The following is a 16,795-nucleotide window of genomic DNA, read 5'->3' as shown; positions in this document are numbered from 1 at the left end:
ACGTAAAAAGAGTGTCATTTAAAAATCACTATTAAGATAAAAACAAGTGTGAGTTAAAATCGTTAAACGATGAGCTTGTTAAAATGCAGTTCTCCATCATCTGACACAGTACATAAAATGTTTTTAAAACCCCACAGCTGAATAAAATCCTCCATGTTCTGTGTGGCTCTGTGGAAGTGAAACTCCAGCCTTATTCTGACAGAAGAAGAAGAAACCAATATGCCAGAGTTTGAAATATATATATTTCTAAAAGAATATCAGATCAACCATCTGTTTTCACAGTAGAAATGGTCTATTTAGATTATATAGGGGTGGCATTGATATTTGGTCATGTTGGGTTCCAGCACATGAAGGTGTAAAAGGCAATGAAAAGGCAGATAAATTAGCAAAAAGGGCTTTAGAGGGAACAATAACCATTACAATTCCTATATGGAAAGGGGAAGGGAAATCACCTATTAAGAGTAAAGGCAGGGAAAAATGGCAGAAGAGGTGAAATGAAGATAAGAAAGGAAGAGGATTATATAAGGTACAAAAATCTGTATTAAATATAATCATTAATGAGAGAAACAGAAGGGAAGAAGTAATAATGATCATATTAAGAGTGGGTCATGCCTATTTAAATGCAATTTATATTTAATAGGTAGGAAAATGAATAATAAATGTGAAGCATGTGGAGAAAAACAAAATGTAGAATATGTTATGAACTGTAAAATTTATGAACATGAAAGGGAGAAATTGAGAAGAATGGTTGGAAGGACAGGCAAAGAATGGAGTCTTAAAGTAATATTGGGAAGTTAAGGAAATATAAAGGATATACACTGATTAAGGAAAGCATTATTTATTTATCCACAGAATACAAATAAAAAAAATTGCATTTGATGTGTTGTAATGTTGCTACACACTCATGTACAGTAGGTGGCGGTATGCAGCTTAAACTTGCTTGCGATCCGCCATAATGGCAAAGAAGAAGAAGTGCGCATGCGCAAAAAGCCAGGAAGTGGAAAAGGGCCGAGCTTAGAGCTAGGAATGATAAGCATTAGACCGTTTTCAAATAATAATAATAATTGCTGTTACTAATAATTCCTGATTTTATTAATAACTATGGAGTTGTCTGAAATACTTTACAACAAAGCGGAGTACATAGAGACGGTAATAATTGTAGCTTTTCTAATATTATGCAGCTAAAATAGCGGCTGTTTTGATTAGCTGGAAGCTAATACTGGAAAAGGGCGTTGGATGCATGATTGTTTTTTTAATCATCATGTCATTTATTACAGGCTTCTGGAAACAAAGTGAGCAGGCAGTCTGTACTTTGCGGGAGTCAAAACATCGTGCTGAACGGCAAAGTGAGAGGATGACCTAAATAAACGCTTGCTATCAAAGAAGGAAATGTGTTTTCAGGGCTCTGCTTGTGTTCTTTCAGACTATTGTGATGAACGACTGCATCATCAGGGGCGATCTGGCCAATGTAAGAGTGGGCAGACACTGTGTTGTCAAAAGCAGGAGTGTTATTCGACCACCTTTTAAAAAGTTCAGCAAAGGGTAAAACATCTTTCTTATTTCCCTCATGAATCCAATTTTTGAGAATAGATTATAAATAATCTTTCTTTAGTTATATCTTAGGAGGGATCCTGCATTTTATTTCTAATGCTGCGCTAATGTTTATAATGCAGTCATGTCATGTTGGTTTGTATTAAGAGCTCTGGGTTTAATGCTTCTGTTGTTTTCCTTTAGTGTGGCGTTTTTTCCACTCCAGATCGGAGACCATGTCTTCATCGAGGAGGACTGTGTGGTCAACGCAGCACAGATCGGCTCATATGTCCACATCGGCAAGAACTGCGTAATAGTGAGTGAAATAAAACCAGCTATCATGCATAGGAACAGTTAGAAGAAAGCTGGCAGATAACTGTGAAGCTGCCCTCCAGCTGCAGTCCCTCACAGTCACATGATGATCATATCTTATAAAGATGCAGAACAGCAGAGAAACTGCTGGCAGACAGAACTGAATGGATTACACTGTTTAGGGTGGACTTTTTTATGCCTTTTTAAAATATCCTTTATGTATCTCCTCGAAACTGAAAAAAGATGGAAATGCATACAGTATTTTTTCATAAGTTCACACAAAAGCTTGAAAAGTAGGGAATAAAAGTAGAATCTGGCATGAAAAAATATTTGTACTTCCAGACTTTATTTACTCCACCATTCTTCTGTCCATCCATTTTTACATTAATCCATTTTGGTTGTCAATGATAACCTTCTGCTATCCAAGTTTTCTTGTAATCTTTTCAGATCTTATACTTCAATCCTTAAAAAACCCTGCAGAAATGAGATTTAAACATTTTTATAAATAGTGCAAAAAAAAAAATATATATATATATATTACTCATAGTAATTACAATTATGGAAACTAGAGATGTTTTAAGATCTGATAAATATATTTAAAGGAAAATTCCGGTTTTTAACACTTTTAGCCCATTTTCTGTAGTGTCCAGGATGAAATCGAATGATCGACACCAAAATTTTGACAATTGGTCCTGTCTCTGCTATTTGGCTCATGCAGAATCACCCCCTGGCTGCTTCAGAATGGCTTCCATAGTGCATGTCCGATGATGTCCTTAAAACAACCTTAAACGTTCTTTTTTTAAAATATGCTACTCACCGGGTCGTCAGCGCTTTTCAATGACGTTCCAAAAAAAGTTTCGTAAAGAAAAAACGTTCCTGTAGTGTTTTATTTATAGACTGAAGTGAATTTTCAGTTTTACACAACTATGTAATCTTTCTTTATTTTAATTGTAATTTAGGAACTCTAATAAAATTTTCAATAGTGAAACTTTAAGAGTTGATTGCTTAGTTTGTATTGGTAAAAAGAGAAATAAAATGTCTTGTCCTGATTTTTTTAAACCAGTTTATTGTTTTAAAAAAAAAAGTACAAAATAATTTATAGAACAAACTAGACTTTCAGATTAGGTTAAAGGTGTGAAATTATCAGTGTTCGTTATTTTAATTTGGCTTTCTGTGGTGCAGGGCCGTCGATGTGTACTGAAAGACTGCTGTAAGATCTTGGACAATACAGTGCTTCCTCCTGAGACAGTCGTTCCACCATTCACAGTCTTCTCTGGATGTCCAGGTCTGCAGGAACATCCACCACACATTTATTGCCCTGTTGTCCTACCTGGCCTGCTTTAACGGTTCTTTCTCTCCGGCTGTTTTCTCAGGTCTGTTTTCTGGAGAGCTCCCAGAGTGCACACAGGATCTGATGATTGATGTAACCAAGAGCTACTACCAGAAATTCCTTCCCCTCAGCCAGATCTGAGTAACACTACTACAAAACAGCTCTGCGTTCCAGTTGGCGAAAGCTCTGCTCGAGTTGCAATGGACTTTAAAGAGCTCAGAACATCATATTAGGACCTCTTCTAACTGGTCTTTAGAATATTTCTGTTGGTAATTTATCAACATCAACAAACTGCATCCATATGTATTTCATATATTTTGTTGTTTTCCACATTAGTGTTTGTAAATGAAGGAGGGCATAATGCCTCAAGATTTCCCCCCATGAACCAAATCTGTAGCAACAGATAATCAGCAATGTTAGCTGTAATAACTTTACTCCTATGTAGCTCTGCTTTAAAAGTAAAACAGTAAATTTTGTTTCTTTTCCCACGCAAACCCAATGTGTTTTGGGTGTTTTCTTTTTAATCCTTTTGAATCAAGTTGGATATTTGTGCTTGCACAGTTATTCTAATTAAAGCTTAATTATTTAAGCTTGGAAATACATGGAAATCTAACAATACATTTTAATCAGTAAGCTTTTATATAAGATTGTTGTCCAACATTAATACAGAGAAACACAGAAAAGTATGTAAGGTAATTAAATGTAATTAGAGGCACAGTGCTGATTCACTTTCTAAAACTGTATTCTGGTGCCCCCTAGTGGTTTAAAGACAGACCAGTTTTTCTATATAAAATTATTGGTATGATAGGGATGTTATAGCCTCCATGAGACCATCAGTAAATGCTCCCCTTCACGGTTTTATGATACAGAGTGAAACATCCTTTGTTCAACATCTTTGTTCCAAAAGAAATGTGCCATTTCTATTAAACCATCACTACTTGTTCCTGAAAATTTTAAATCTAATTGGCAGATGTTGGCAACTGTCCGGTGTGGGATTTCAGTACTAACATTTTACTAAACAAGATTAAATGTCTGAAAGTTTTCACTGTGAAGATTTCAAATTCTCATTTTACGAGTACAAAATGTGTCCCTTGTTTCTCATTGTAATTATCAAAAAACACTTCAGATTTATTAAAACAAACCTGTTCTATTCCCTTTCTAAACCCACACAGAAAAACCGAGTTCAGAACCATTGTAAGCATACAATTTAATACAATTTTCAATATTCAACTGAATTGTTTTATTATTTTACACTGTGAACCACACATATACCAACAATTATTTGTTAAGAATATAGATTAGCCATTTATCTTATTTTAGACAAATAAGTATCCAGAAACAGCTGATCCTAGTTTTGGCTCTGAAGACGTCCTGTGGCATGAAGTCAGTCTGATGAAGGACATGAAGGCCATGACCGACTGAGGAAAGGAACAAAAATATGGCAGCTCTAAATAAACCATAAACTAGCAAATGAGCCAACCTGAACAGGAGCTTGGAAAATATCTCAATTGAAGGTAAATGTAGGAGAAAAATATATTTTCTTATTCTCACATGAAATCTCCTTCGCCAACTTGTCAGAACGTGAACAGAAGGCGGTCATTGCTGTCAGTTTACAGCCAAACACTGACAGATATCCTACCAACACTGAAAGGAAAGTGTTAAGATACTAATCAGTGAGCTCAGATTGAAGATTTATAAAGCTAATCCAAGTTAAACTGAACTCCAGCTGACTTTAAACGTTGCATTTTGGCAGTAGAATGGAGCAGATCATGAGGCACCGTCTGACTCCTGCCAACAACGTCACCCTAACAAGAATTACTTGATTTTTTAAATGCAAGTAAAAATCAAGCTAATTATTTTATATATTAGTCCATGCCATTCCCACCTGCAGTTTTAAGCACCTGCTTCAGCCGAACAAACAAAAACAGAAAAATACATAATTAACAATCAAATTGAAGAGGCACAGCAGGGTGTGCCGGCATGCTTTAAACAAAACAGAAAATTTTTTTTTCCTAAGCATAACAATAAATAAAATGTGTGAAAAAGACATGAAGAGGAGAGCAGGAGATGGCAGACAGCAAAAAAAAAAAAAAAAAAAGAAAAAATATGTCCAACATTCAGATCCCAGGAAGGTTGAAAGTAATTTAGAAAATTCAGGTTCAGTTTTATCTTTACATATGCACCAATCAATCACAAAATCAGCATATTATCACCAGATTTGCTCTGACCCACCATAGATCTTTCCTACTCAGTGAATTTTTAACGTTAGATTACATTTTCAGTCTAAAAGCACCAACCAGTCAGAACCTGGAGATCCTTTGTAGTTGAACATAAATCTGATCACCTTTGTGGATGTTTCGGTCCTTCCAAACTAGCTAAGAATTTGCAGCACATTTTACCTTCTCTTACAATTTCGTAAAAGGGAATGGACTGTTGGGTGTCTATCGGAATATCAATAGTAAAGTTTCACGTTTGGCATAACTTGTCTTTTCTGTCACTCATAACACTAAACATCCTTCTAAGCCCTCTTTACATTTGCTTTACCAAAAATAGTCAAACTGGCTATTTTAAGTGACCTCGGTGTCTAATGTAATCCACCTTAAAGGATGTAAAACCAACAATCAACTCAGAACTGAAATGAGCCCCAGAATTATTTTGTATGAAAAAACAAAACAAAAAGCAACCAGGATCCTTTTACGCAGAAAACGCTGGCTTATCAGCCCACAGCTAAAGAGACCAATACAACCTTTAGAATAAATTAACTACGGTTTTCCACACAGGGATGGACACACAAAGGCTCCAGTGGCTGGAATCAAGTGTTTTAATTTTTGAGCACCTAAAGAGAAGCTGATCTATTTGAGATTAAAGAACAACTTTAAGTGGTTGAGTGGGGTGATGGAAGAGCCAATTTGTTTGCATGCGTTGGGGGTAAATGCTAAGAGCATGACTTTTTTCAAAAGAAAAAAAAAAAAAGGTACTTACTGCAACTGAGAACTGTCACAGCACCACATTAAGCAGCAGCTGCTCTCATGAAACGGCAGGGAGAGAAAAATCAGGGCTTCGGAGAAAACTAAGACTCAATTTTCATCAAAAATAACACAGAAGAACAAAGCTAATTGAACAGTTTGTGTTGGGTTAGCTTGGCTATTCCAGCTGAAATGAGCCCATTAATTTAACACTGGTGGTTAAAAACAAAAACAAAAAAAATCTGAAGCAGAGCAGAAAGATGAAAACAATGTGCGAACATTAAACTTGAATATCCAGCGACTAGATGTCATTAACCCAACAGACAGAGATATGGCTACGTATGCCGCTGTTGTGATGCTAGCTGAACAAGCGGCTTCGCTTTCAGGCAACATGAAGTAACAGAAAACGCAGATGGGGCCGTCGGAGCCTTAAACCAGCACAGCTCCAGCATTTTTTGGTGAGCAACTCAATTCACAGACTCCCACATGTGATAATGGCCCCCTCTTCCTTATTAAGGTGATGGGTGAGGACAGAATGAGGAGGGGAAGCACACGTGTCAGAGATGAAGTGGCTTTTTGCTCGTTGAACAGCACAGCGTATTTCCACTCATTGAGAACTGTCTACAACCCAGAATTAGTAAGTGACCTCCTTTGTCTCCTTTCCAGGGCAGCTTGGTCTGAGGAATGTGCGAGGCTGTCCTAACGTCCCACTTTGTTTCTCTCTCTGTCACAGACTGCTCTGATTGTGGATCTCTACTTAGTGTTAGGAAAGGAGACAAGGGACACAATTCATGAACAAAAGCAACCGTGAGCCTTCAGGCCTCACTTTAATTTTAAGCACAGACGCTTGGAAGTTGCTATCCGTCCCTCTCTTTGCACTCAGGCAGATGTTCAGTCAGATCAACCTGTTGCGTTTGTGCGTTGGGGAGTCCGTGATGACGTCGCTACACTGGGTGGAGTTACGTTTCCTGGTTCCTCCTCCCCCGACGGCGGCGGAGCCGGTAGAGTCCAGATGTCGGGCCATCTCTTCTGTAATGAAAGTGTTCAGATCGACGTCTTGGAGCCCATTTCGTCTGCTGCGGCACACGGGCCCAGAGCCAGAAGAACTGCCTCCACTCGCGCTCCCAGTGTTACCGCTGCTCCCGCTCACATGTGTGGGAGAACCTGGAGCGCCGGAGCGCACGCTGATGCTCGCCATGGCCCCACTCAGACCTGAGAAAGGATGGGAAGACCAGATGAAGAGAAGGAAGAAACCAAACTAATTAATAAAAGATGACAGCAAAAAAAACTAATTTACAATTTTAAAAATTCTTCCCTTATTAGCTCACAAAACAACATTTTTAATCTAATGGCAAATTATCCTATTTTTGTTTTGCAGCATAAATATTTCAAAGCCTGCTGCTCATCTGTTTAATTAGGGCCCCATGTAACCAGAGCATGTTTGTAATAAACTGCTAACATGTTAGATCTTTAAACTTTGATCAAGTAGACCTCTAACAGAATTCTGTACAAACTGCTAAGTGTTAATATGCCAAGTCCATTAAAACTCCTCCAAAAAACATTTATTAGGAAAAAAAAATAAAAAATAAAAAAATTCTTTGGGAGCTAAAATCTTAACATTTAAGCAGGTGATCATCTCTACCTCCCCATTTTTCTCAGTTGAAAGCTTTTGCATCTTTCATTTTCCAATTTCCTCCTTTAATGTTTGTGACTGACCGATGTTCAATAAGACCAAGACACCTGAGTCTGAAGACTACAGTCATAAATTACTATAATAAATTAGGAAAAACAACTAATGGCTCATAAGTAGCTCTGGTTAAACCTTTAACTTACACTTTACAAGGAGTAGTTTTTGTTCTTAATCATTCCTTGCCAGGCACTATACAACGCGTGGCAGGATGCATAATCAGTCTTACAAGAAATTAAAAAAGGAAATATCCAGAAGCCTTTAGTATTTTTAGGCAACTAAAAAAGCAAAAACACAACCGGTTATATAATAGACAAAAATATGAGAGGAACAATGCCTTCTGAAAGAGACTTTACCACAATACCGAAACCACAATCCAACTTTACTTCATGTCAAGCTTCACTTGTTTACTTTAAATTATAAACCCTTTAAAGACAGACATGGGGAATTCACATCTAAACCTATGCATCTGAACACAGAAAACAACTTCAAATCAAATAAAAACTGCTTAATTTTTGATATAATCTAATATGCTCAGTGAAATTCCCACAGCTGGAGTTAAAATGGGATCAGCTATCACTATTGGCCAATACGGACACACCCCAGCAAAACAAGCTTATCTAAGAGTGACATGTGGCAAGGAAGCAATACTGACTGCTATCACACACAGAAACAGAGTCATGTGGTTCTCAACTATATATAGCAGATTATTTGAACCTGGAGGAAAGACCTTTATTTTATAAAATCCCTTTACTGCAGATTTAAAGCATTTGTTGCGTTAGTGGATCAGCCATATGTACAATAAACAGTTTCAATCTATGTATCCAGACCAAACCCTTCTTACCGTGCAGAGCTATGGCCTCCCTGAAGGGCTGCAGGTCTGTTTCCACAGAGGAGCCGGTCTCAGCTGGAGAATTAGCCCGGCTAGGGGCCACCATTGCCAGGCGAGAATTGGTCCTGCTACTTCTGTGTGGTGGAGCTTTGCCACACAGAAAGCTTATAAGATCCTCCCTACGGATGGTTCTCCGGCGCTTTTTCACCCAAGCCAGCATATCCTGTGAAGAAAGAAGCAAAAACAACTCTTATCATTCGATTTAAGTGTGATACGTTTTTTTTGGCCATTTTTATCATTATTTCCTGTGAAAGGAATTTGCAGACAGCAGGACATTTTGAGAAAAATAAAACAGAACAGCAACAAAGACAGACCTACCTTATTACGTCGTTGGTGACCTATCTGGATGCCCCGGTCACAACTTCTCTGATGGGCTTCTACGCTCTCTGTGATGGAGAACATTACTGATCATTACTGAAAACCATGCAAGCATGGACCTAATAAAATAATGTCAATCTAAAAAGTATAATACTTGGTGGTAAACAGGATGACAGAGTTAAAAAAAAAAAAAAGATTTTCCTTCCTAAGCTGGTTCTCAGATGAATTTCTAAAAAATGATTCATAAGATCAAAGATTGCATTTTGAACATTCATTACAGCTAGTATTAACTGCATCACTTTATTCATCTGTTGTCTAATGTTAGCATAATACTAGCATCATTGTATTTTATAGCTACACATCCATGCAATCCAAATAACAGCTAAAAAAATTATTTTAATACCAGCAAGCTAATTTGACCTCAGACCCAATCAGAACGTAAAGAATTAATTTTAAATTTTGAAATTTGACACTCACCCAAATGATAAAGGTAATCAAAAAAAAAAAAAAAAAAATCACTGAAGTATCTGAGACCTTTTAACATTTTTGTCATGTCACAACCACATACTAAAATTACTTTTATTGGGTTGTTTGTGCTGAATCAATACAAAGTAGCATAACATTTTTAAGCCTACAATTTTGTACTACAAAAAAAACAAAAAAAAAAGATTAAATGTTATGAGTGTATTTGGAGAAGCCCCAAAGAGGACCGTTCAGGTTGGAGAAACTATCCAACATCTGGTGGGAACTTTATGAGGCAGGGATGCTTTGCTGCATCATGAAGAGGCAAAAGAGTTAAAAGAAAATGGATGGAACAAAGTTCAATCCAATCATGGAAGAAAACATATCATATGCTGTAAAAGACTTGAGACTGAGATAAAAAACTGAAGTGCAATGCAGTTATGAACATATTACAAAGAACATTAGTCCTTCAAAGCTTTTACATCAAGAGACTGAAAACAGATCTACAAGACAGTTGCACACTACTTTGTAGGACTGAACAGTATATTGAGAATTTCAGTGTGTGCATCATACATCATTTCTTATAAAGAAAAAGTCCAAATGGGGGTGAATTCTACAAAACTGAACAGGTTATGCTTTACAATTAGACATACATTTAATATTAGAGAGCAGGTGTTTTCTTTCCTTAACTCTGTAAATAATTTTCAGTTTCATCTGTAAAGATTTTAACTTAAGAGGTCCATCCGTATAAACCAGTGATCAATACTTTGTTTTTGTATTGATTGGTCCATCCGAAGATGGACTGAACTGGTGTCACTGTTGTTTTGGTGGACTTCATGTGAAAGGAGAACGTTTGTCAACAAACACCTCCGGACACAAAGGTCATCATTAAAATGAGAGTATGAAGTCTACACACGTTACCCTCGGTTTGTGGCAACTTAAAAAGCCTGCTGGAAGCATATGGATGTTTACCTTTGTAGAGGTTGGTTACTGCTGTAGCAGCATTCTGAAATGGCACCCACAATGACAGGCCCTGCTGGTGGCATACCCTATCTGTGGAATAGAAGAAAAATGATGGCTCATTATTCAAACTGTTGGCATTTTAAAACACATTCTCTGAAGCATAAGTGACCGAAGCAGAGCATGGTTCACTTTTAAACGCCATTTTGTCTGGCCTCTTTAACTGCAGAGATGGGGTTTGGCATAAAAATAGATGTCAGCAAGCAGCTAGACGGCCAACAGGGCAGCGGGGAGAAAGAACTTAACTGCACTCTCAGCACTAAAGTTTAAAAGGGACAAGAAATATGCATACAAGACATAACATTGGATCAACTATTTATGATTGGGATTGTATTTGTGGAAAATATAACGGAGAAAGCAGAGAACAAATATTTATCCTCGCCATCTTGCAATTTTACAAGTGGTGAAAAGCCGCATCTAAAACCTACAAGGAAGCACGAGTTTTGTAAACAAACATACGGATATGTTTCGACAGTATAATTATAAAGGACAGATTAGGAAAAAAAATCGGTTCTACGCCTAATAGCATTTGTTAACAGTGACAGTCAGCTGGGAATGTCACGTAGCTACGACTGTTGTTACCATCGCCATTTTGTAACTACTTAGCTAATGTTAAGTTAGCTATGATCTATTTAATGTCAACAAACATTAGATTTTTTTTTTCCAAAGTAGTTACTAATATTTATCAAGCTAAACTCATTTTAGAAAAATGAATTAGCCGTAAAGAAGCGTTAAGGAGAAAATGCTAACCACTGGTAAAAACATCCAGCTAACTTTAGCTTTAAAAAGTCCCCTGTAAACGCCAATACCGGCTAGCAAGCGGACTAAAAAGGCTAGGTAGCATTTAGCCGGCAGTTAGTGCGCGTCTAGAAGCAGGCTGCTAACCGACTAGCAACTGAAAATAAAGCGTTGCTTTTTAACCTTTGTACAGTTGAGCTACGGCAGTGGCAGAGTTTTGAAATAGATGCCAGAGTTTATCCTGGTCGTTGTCGGCCTCCTCTTCTCCCGGGTCCATCTGCTCGGCTTCGGCTAAACATTGCCGCTCCCATTTTGAGAACCAGTGCTCCGGTCCGTGTTCCTGTATCTCAGAGTCCCCTTCTTCCTTCTTCTCCTCCATTTAATACAACAGAGCTCGGAGGAAATTCGGTTCTAGCTTTGGATTTGATAATATCTGGGGAACATACATAAACTTATATAAATAAAGTCATAAATACTGCTTTGTATTTTGTTCTTTTTGTCGTCGAATAGCAACGCTGCCCCTCCTGACTATCTCAGGAGGCGAGCTGAGCTAACTATTTTTCCGTACTTGCCGTCGTCGGCATATATACAGGACACACAATAATGTTATGTACTCCACTCGACGTCGACGACAATTGGCCAGTTATTCATGTTTGGGAGGGCTTTAGGTCATTCCTCTCTGTGATTGGCTGTCACACACGTCCATCATCCAGAAACTGACACAATATTGCTGTATTTTATTATATTATATATTTTTAATTATATAATTTATGTTATTTATATATTTATTTTAAACGAAACTTCTTTTTGTATACACTTGTGTAAGTCTATTATAATATATTGTATTGTATTGCATTGTATTGTGTTGCATGATATGTATTGTATTATATTATATTATATTACATTATATATTTAATTATATAATTTATGTTATTTATATATTTATTTTAAACAAAATTTCTTTTTGTATAAACTTGTGTATTCAAAATGACAAAATAAATCTGTCTAAGTCTATTATATTATATTGTATTGTATTGTATTGCATGGTATGTATTATATTATATCATGTTATATTATACTTTATTATATATTTAATTATATAATTTATGTTATTTATATATTTATTTTAAACGAACACTCGTGTTTACAAAATGACAAAATAAATCTGTCTAAGTCTATTATATTATATTATATTATATTATATTGTATTGTATTGTATTGTATTGTATTGTATTTTATATTATCATATTATATTATATTATTATAGCTACAGCTTTTTCATATTTTTTTTCTTTTTAATAGTAAATTCAGTTTAATGGGAAAAAATAACTTTTTTTATTTTATTTTATTTTCATTTGATTTTCTCAGGAACCAGGAAGTAAACACAGGCAACACACTGCAATAAGGTATTTCCACATGGTAGCTCTAGGTTTGAAAGAAGATAGCTGATCTCGAATGAATATATCATAGCAACTACTTCCTATCCCTAGCTCCTATCCCTTTACATTTTGCAGGTTGGACAGTACACTATTTAGGGTAGGAAATTAACTCCAGAGTGCTTAACTGAATCTGAACAGCCTTCAGCCTTATGGACGGGATTACACAAAGGACACACCTGGATGATGCTGGTCAAACTATAAAGGAACTACAAATAACAGAAGTCACAAGAATACAGCAAACGGCTGAAGCGCTCCATGCTAAAACACTCCAAAATATGAAGGTGTGTACATTTGGATGTGTGACACAGAGCACACATTAAGACATCATGTATTTTTGTTAAACTCAGTAAGGTGGCCTGTGCCTATGTGTCCTGTCATGCAAACGTATAGATTAAATATAGTGCATAGGAACTTGCTGTTCACAAGTACTGCCAACCCACCTCGCTTGCATTTCCCAGCCTTGGAGAGAGACACTGGAGTTGGGATATAATCCTGCAGCCATGTTTCAGTAAACACTTAATATTTCACTTCCAATATATTCTGACTGGGTCCTTCCTAGAGCTCTGGCGTTATTTTACCTTGGTTCCTGAACAGCTGACATTGGCCATAATGATTGATGGAAGAGATTACTTGATTTTTCTTTTCTCTCTTCTCCTTGCTGCTGTTCTGCATCTTTGGCTACTCCCAGCAGAAGCAGTTNATTATATTATATTATTATAGCTACAGCTTTTTCATATTTTTTTTCTTTTTAATAGTAAATTCAGTTTAATGGGAAAAAATAACTTTTTTTATTTTCCAAAGAAAATGTATTCTAATTTTCTTAATTTTCTATCTGACAAATATTGTTTTAACTCAGAGACCCTATGTTCACTGTGGGTCATATAATCCTACTCTTTTTTTCTTATCTTAATGACCTCTAATTCTACACGCACTTCAAACTCTTGAAATTCCATTGCTGTCATTTCTTACATTTCAAAAAGTTATAAATTATTTTTCTTGGATCTAAGTTAAAAGGGGTAAGATTTATAAAGGATATTTGTTGATTTTAATAATGCTGAGTGATTTTGTAACATTTTATTACATTTAATGTCCTAATGTTCCTTTTATCACAACCCTGTTCGGTCTTTCTGCCATCTTCTCATCCCGTCCATTTATAAAGAAATAATTTGTTGTTCTCTACTGAGAATGTGAGACATTGGTCCAATCTTTCTATACTTAACATGGTATAGAAAAAGAGGTGTTTATTTGGTCCCGACATTGCTTTTTAATCATTGCTTTTAATACCGCACTTGAAAATTCTAGAGCTGTTTGTTTAGAATCCACACATAGATTGCTCTATCAAAGAAGGGACCTTACTCTTCCCTTTGCACCAGTAGATGCCTTATATATACGCAGAGCTTTTCTTTTACATATTACCAATGTCAGTTTAGGTGTAATGAATGCTGGGTGTATGCAATTCCACCTCAAAGTACTATTCAGTTTATTTATACATGTAATACAATCATATTCTTCAAAATGTTTCTATCTAAGAATAACTGGCTGATTGCGAGGATTTGTTGACTCTCTGCAATCATTCACACAGAGCATGCATGTAGCGACAGTGGAGAAAAAAAGTCCCTTTTAAATGAAGGAAATTCCCAACAGATCCAGGCTGAGCGCCCATATGCTGAGGCCAACTAGGGTTTGATGAGATACAAGCAGATAATGAAATAAATGAAAAAGGTTATTTGGTGCTCAGGCCCCAGCAGAAGACTTTGGTGCTGTGAATCAACATTTGCTTGAATGAGTGCCTAGAAAAGTATTAGAGTAGTCTTTTCCCAAGGCCTGGACACTGGTGGTGGAATAAGCCAGAGAATGGATGGATGGATGGATGGATGGATGGATGGATGGATGGATGGATGGATGGATGGATGGATGGATGGATGGATGGATGGATGGATGAACTGAACAGCCATGTCATCATTGTCTTTTTCATTCAGTATCAGGTTTGGTGAAGGGGGCATTGACTCTATGCAACACAGCAGAATTTTATGTCATTGTTTATTGAATGGAAAATTAACTTATGCTAAATACAAAAAAACAAGCCACATGGAGTTGTGTAAAAAAAAAAAAAAAGGATGGTTCACTACCAAAGGATGCTGAGGCTTAGACTATTTCTGATCCACTTCTCCCCCTGGCTTCCATTGTTGGCATTTTATGTTGGTATAAAATGCATAATGCCCCACTTTGGTTTGGAAACTCTAATAATTCTCATTTGATTTTCTCAGGAACCAGGAAGTAAACACAGGCAACACACTGCAATAAGGTATTTCCACATGGTAGCTCTAGGTTTGAAAGAAGATAGCTGATCTCGAATGAATATATCATAGCAACTACTTCCTATCCCTAGCTCCTATCCCTTTACATTTTGCAGGTTGGACAGTACACTATTTAGGGTAGGAAATTAACTCCAGAGTGCTTAACTGAATCTGAACAGCCTTCAGCCTTATGGACGGGATTACACAAAGGACACACCTGGATGATGCTGGTCAAACTATAAAGGAACTACAAATAACAGAAGTCACAAGAATACAGCAAACGGCTGAAGCGCTCCATGCTAAAACACTCCAAAATATGAAGGTGTGTACATTTGGATGTGTGACACAGAGCACACATTAAGACATCATGTATTTTTCTTAAACTCAGTAAGGTGGCCTGTGCCTATGTGTCCTGTCATGCAAACGTATAGATTAAATATAGTGCATAGGAACTTGCTGTTCACAAGTACTGCCAACCCACCTCGCTTGCATTTCCCAGCCTTGGAGAGAGACACTGGAGTTGGGATATAATCCTGCAGCCATGTTTCAGTAAACACTTAATATTTCACTTCCAATATATTCTGACTGGGTCCTTCCTAGAGCTCTGGCGTTATTTTACCTTGGTTCCTGAACAGCTGACATTGCCCATAATGATTGATGGAAGAGATTACTTGATTTTTCTTTTCTCTCTTCTCCTTGCTGCTGTTCTGCATCTTTGGCTACTCCCAGCAGAAGCAGTTGAGGTATTATTTTAGCTTTCGAGATAATGATTAGCTGCTCCTAGGTGTACAAAAAAAAAAAAACTTCCTATGGTTACACATCATAACTAGCTAGCAACTTAGCGGCATTGCATCCAACACCAGACATTAAAAAAAATGTAAAAAGCAAACAAAAAACTGTGATCTTCAAATGGAGGGACTGAAGTCCTATTAAAAGGTTATGGAATACCTACTGAACGTCTAAAGTGGTGCAGAATAAAAGTATACATTCTACTGAAAATACATTAATTTATTTATATAGTATCTACACAGTTTTTGGCAAAATTTTAATGGGTCTAAAATATATATACTACCGTTTGTGATGCCAACATTGACATGAAGGGATTCTGTGCTAATAAGAATAGTAGGTTGAAGACACAAGAGGACAAGGCTTACATTTTTAAAAGCAGAATTTCTTTTTTTTTTTTTTTTATGGATGATTTTGACCCGATCCCCCCGTATTTTCCTAAAAGCTTAGATTTTCTTTTTCTTTTTGTCTCATTTTGAGCCTTTAAAAATATTTCCATAGTTTAAATATAATAATAGTTTTTGTATTTTCTTTCTATGGAAAACATATAGAAATACATTATGAAGGTTACAGCAGCCCCAAGCAGAGAGATTCAAGGAACAACCATACACTCAAGTACCACTGCCCTGCATGTTTTTTGTGTATCTTTGCTGCAACATACCTTACTTATATGAATCAGCCATCTTCAGCAATTGATGGTTACTGAGGAGTCTATGTATAATTTGAATCAGGTGTGCTGATTTATTATTGTTTGGGTTAACTATGTTCGAGACACTAAATTTCCATGTTTCTTTGTGAAAAATTATAGTTTTGTTTTTTTGCATGGCGCTGCCAAGAAAAGCATGGAGACTCTGGATGTGAAGCTGTATGTGTCCGCTAGATGGAGACAGAGCGCCTGCTTTTTTTTTTCCACATTGGCGTTCTAATTTGTTTTAAAAAAGAACATAATTTTGGAACATAATTTTTCTTTAAAAAGTAATATTCTGCTTTGTCATGAAAAATATAAAGCGAGAATGAC

At 36.6% G+C, this 16,795-nt stretch overlaps 2 protein-coding genes across 2 annotated transcripts; one reads left to right on the top strand and one right to left on the bottom strand.

The window, feature by feature from the left end:
• The first annotated feature begins 979 nt into the window (after positions 1 to 979).
• Positions 980 to 4,460, top strand: dctn5 (dynactin subunit 5). The gene is made up of 6 exons (XM_015388649.1): positions 980 to 1,149; positions 1,278 to 1,346; positions 1,424 to 1,542; positions 1,735 to 1,846; positions 3,025 to 3,127; positions 3,216 to 4,460. The coding sequence occupies exons 1-6, from the start codon at positions 1,102 to 1,104 to the stop codon at positions 3,311 to 3,313; spliced, it is 549 nt and encodes a 182-aa protein (XP_015244135.1). The 5' UTR covers positions 980 to 1,101; the 3' UTR covers positions 3,314 to 4,460.
• An 802-nt stretch (positions 4,461 to 5,262) lies between these two features.
• LOC107093527 (chromosome unknown open reading frame, human C16orf72) lies at positions 5,263 to 11,833 on the bottom strand. The gene is made up of 5 exons (XM_015388648.1): positions 11,439 to 11,833; positions 10,470 to 10,550; positions 9,036 to 9,103; positions 8,670 to 8,880; positions 5,263 to 7,350 (listed from the first exon to the last, which is right to left on the bottom strand). Exons 1-5 carry the CDS (start codon positions 11,632 to 11,634, stop codon positions 7,034 to 7,036), a joined length of 873 nt encoding a protein of 290 aa, XP_015244134.1. The 5' UTR covers positions 11,635 to 11,833; the 3' UTR covers positions 5,263 to 7,033.
• Positions 11,834 to 16,795: the final 4,962 nt, after the last annotated feature.

This window comes from Cyprinodon variegatus, unplaced genomic scaffold (assembly GCF_000732505.1).
Source record: "Cyprinodon variegatus isolate N-32 unplaced genomic scaffold, C_variegatus-1.0 Scaffold431, whole genome shotgun sequence".
Lineage (NCBI taxonomy): Eukaryota > Metazoa > Chordata > Actinopteri > Cyprinodontiformes > Cyprinodontidae > Cyprinodon > Cyprinodon variegatus.
This window is presented reverse-complemented; position numbering and strand designations above follow the sequence as displayed.